This window comes from Notothenia coriiceps, unplaced genomic scaffold, assembly GCF_000735185.1.
Source record: "Notothenia coriiceps isolate Sejong01 unplaced genomic scaffold, NC01 NC01_scaffold00025482, whole genome shotgun sequence".
Classification (NCBI taxonomy): domain Eukaryota; kingdom Metazoa; phylum Chordata; class Actinopteri; order Perciformes; family Nototheniidae; genus Notothenia; species Notothenia coriiceps.
The window spans coordinates 1-3,762 of NW_011358183.1; the positions used below are offsets into that span (position 1 = coordinate 1).

At 43.4% G+C, this 3,762-nt stretch overlaps 1 protein-coding gene across 1 annotated transcript in view; it reads right to left on the reverse strand.

Annotated features, from left to right (window-relative positions):
* Positions 1-1,756: 1,756 nt before the first annotated feature.
* LOC104956153 (dermatan-sulfate epimerase-like) overlaps positions 1,757-3,762 on the reverse strand; it is a 7,317-nt gene continuing 5,311 nt past the window's right edge. The window contains exon 3 of the mRNA XM_010783608.1: positions 1,757-3,081. Within this exon, the coding sequence (XP_010781910.1) occupies positions 2,778-3,081 (304 nt within the window). The 3' untranslated portion in view covers positions 1,757-2,777. The remainder of the gene's footprint in view (positions 3,082-3,762) is intronic.

Consider the following 3,762-nt stretch of genomic DNA (forward strand, 5'->3'; position numbering starts at 1 on the left):
CGGAGCTGACACCTCCACTCTGAGGACACCTCCACTCTGAGGACACCTCCACTCTGAGGACACCTCCATTCTCAGGACACCTCCGGACACCTCCACTCTCAGGACACCTCCACTCTGAGGACACCTCCACTCTCAGGACACCTCCACTCTCAGGACACCTCCACTCTGAGGAAACCTCCACTCTGAGGACACCTCCACTCTCAGGACACCTCCACTCTCAGGACACCTCCACTCTCAGGACACCTCCACTCTCAGGACACCTCCACTCTGAGGACACCTCCACTCTCAGGACACCTCCACTCTCAGTACAGGAAGTGACACTTCTGACGAACTCAAATGACACCATGTTAAACGTAAAAAATTGAGAACGTGAACAACTTCTTGGAAGTAATCTCAGGGGCTGCGTCGCAGCGTTCAGAGTAATTTGCTCACATTGGGTTCAACGCGTTATAGAGCGAGCAAGTCATTTCATTGGACGAGAGGCATACTATGAGAGCTGGTCACAGGGATGCGTTCAAATGTAGTCAGTAATTTGAGGAACTGTCGAAATGGCGAACGCCGATAAAGTTGAGCTCGAAAATCCTCCAGCATCATTGAAGTCTCCGGTTTGGGAACATTTTGGTTTCGCAGTTACGTACAAGGATGACGGACAAAGACAGGTGGACCGAACCAAAGCTGTTTGTCAGCATTGTTCAACTAAAATTGGTTACGCGGCTGGCAATAGATCAAACGTGCACACTCATTTCAAAAGGCATCACCCGAACGCGAATATCACCGCTACCAAAAGAAAAAAGACTGAAGTGCAAACCCAACTCCCACTAGCATTTAAGCCTCCACCACTCGCAAAAAGTTTAGACCGAGGCAAAGCTATTAAAAACGCCAAATATCCTTATGTTGCCATGTTAGCAAAGCGCTACATGGCTGTATCTGCTACCTCTGTCCCTAGCGGGAGGGTGTTCTCCACCCAAGGAGACATTGTAGTGCCAGCATATCTGCCCTTTCGGCAAGCAATGTGGACAAGTTAATTTTTCTTTAAAAAAACATGAAAATACAATGACAAGCAAGTCATAATGTCAAACTGTCTGCTTAGGTACTAGTACAGTAAAGTTCAAATACAGATTATTTCAGTTCATCGAAATGCTGCACCTTAATGTTTATTTTATTATATTTTGTATTTATTTGCGTGAATACATTATTCACAGTTTAATAATAATAATAATAATTAACTACCAGAAATCCTTTATCTGTCCCGCAGCGGGGAAATGTACATGATTACAACAGCAGATAAAATGAGACAAATATGCACACGTTATTAATAAGACAATAGGTCAAAAACAAACACTAAATAGCAGATATGTACACCAGGGTTGACAAACATATGGCCCGTGGGATGACAGAGAAGACATTGTGTGCTTTTGTAGATATACACCAGGGGTGTCAAACTCAATTTCATCATGGGCCACATTCGCATAAAGGTTGCACTCAAAGGGCCGGTTGTATATAAATAATACATGAATTCAGTGAGTGAGGATCTAAATAAATATATAATATATATAAAATAATGTATTATATGACATTATTGCCTCTGAATTGGATTATTATCGGATAGGATAATAACTTAGTAATTAACTCCGTCTGAAAGCAAATAATTACAAGTCTCAGTGTGCATGTCACAAAACGAGATGCATTGTGGGACATGTAGTTTATGGGCAACCTGCTTCTGTAAAGTGGCATGTAACCGTATAATAAATGTATTATATTCTTTGCAAGCTCTTGCAGGGCCACATAAAATGAAGTCACGGGCCGGATTTGGCCCCTGGGTCTTGAGTTCGAGACCCCTGATATACACTGTCTGTGAGATGTAATGCACACATGTAAATGATAAACTGAGGCATACACTTGTTTAACTTGCGCCTATGGTTATAGATATATACTTTATAGATAGTTCATTAAATGTGAACATTTTTAGAATGTTCTTTTTCCAATAAAACAAAGGGAACAATTTGGAGTTGTGGATATTTAAAGGTTATTGTGCTGTGATTTGATTGGTTAGGGCCGTCAGGCCCACTTTGATTTGGTTGTATGTGGCCCCTGAACTGAACTGAGTTTGATGCCCCTGCTTTACACCATGTGAGAACCTGAGAGTAAAAAGCAGACTCATGAGATCCCTTCAGTTGAGTTGTGGCTCCTTAATGCTGAGGGAGGCAGCTTCCTAACACTGAAGCTCAGACAACAAGCTACACGTAGAGCATCTGCTCCCATCATATCAGAGACCGGTTTGTGGAAAAGGCATTAAGCAGGCTCCTGAAGTCACAGAATACATGTCAGCTGACATGCCAACAATACACACTCCTACAATATGAGTTAGTAAAGTAGTGGATTGAACATTGCTTGCTTTCTTACTTCATCATCATCACATTCAGTATTGGAGTCCAACACTTGGAATAGTTAGGCGTGTTTAAAAATCACTGATTCGGAAGATCTTGGTTTCTTCTTTTCTAATGTTACATTGTGTTTTCTTCTCTTTTCTGTTCTCAGAATACAATGAGTTAAAGCAATCCAATTGATATTTATTTTCTATTGTCTTTATTTAAATATTTGTCATCCAAAAGTAACAGTAAGTAATCAGGATAATTTGTAATTACCACTTTAATAGTGGGCTAATTAGATTACATCACTTTTTTAACAGGTAATTAGTTATTGTAACGGATTACATTTTTTAAGCAACCTTCCCACCCCTGGCGTTAAGGGAATCTGAATATCTCTGCCTCGTGTCTTCACCCTGCCGGAAACAGCAACATATGAAGACCTGATGGCAGACACTGACCTTGGGTCATGTAGACCAGGCTCCCTGTGAGCAGCGCCACACAGTTGGTGGGCTGGTGGTTGTGCAGGTACTGGAAGCCCCACCCGCGGACGTACGACTTCTCGTACATGAGGCGCGACGCGTTGCCGATCACTTGCAGGAAGCGCTCCTGCTGGCCCTTGTTCAGGAATTCGTACAGGAAGTCGTAGGCAGTGGCGAACCCCACCAAAGAGTGTGCCAAAGGAACCTCGTCCCAGGGAGCGTCTTTCACCAACCTGCGAAACAAACCAACAGCAGGCTCAAGGCCAAGCACCAACACATGCAGAGCGTGTGGGAAACTAACATCGAGGGGCAATCAGGTGTGAAATGTTCGCTCTTTAAATGCACTTCTGGAAAATGTTTATCATGAGCAACAAGGCATTTCATTAAAAAGCCTTTTAATTATCCTTACCACAGCTGTAAAACATCTTTCCACGTTGAAAGCAAAAATAAAGATGCTTAGTAGCATTTTACCACAAGTGCTGCACACTTTCTTACCAATAAAGAGGCTTATAAAGAGACATTAAAAGTGTGGTGTGTGCAAATCCTCTTCTGGTTTACAGGCGCCGGGGTCTAAGAACGCTGACTTTTTGGAGTTTAGAGGAGCAAACTGTTGGCGTGTTAAAGAGTGAAGGTGTTCGGCACCTCTGTTGTTTCCCCAACTCAGACTGCAAGGAATCTGGGTGTGATCCTAGATAACAAACTGTCCTTCACTGCAAACATTGCTCCTACAACCCGCTGCTGCAGATACACGCTTTACAACATCAGGAGGATACGTCCCCAGCCGACCCAGAAATCAGTGCAGGTTCTGGTCCAGGCTCTCGTCATCTCATGCCTAGACTACTGCAACTCCCTCCTGGCTGGTCTACCTGCATGTGCCATCCGACCTCTGCAGCTCATCCAGAATGCAGCGGCTC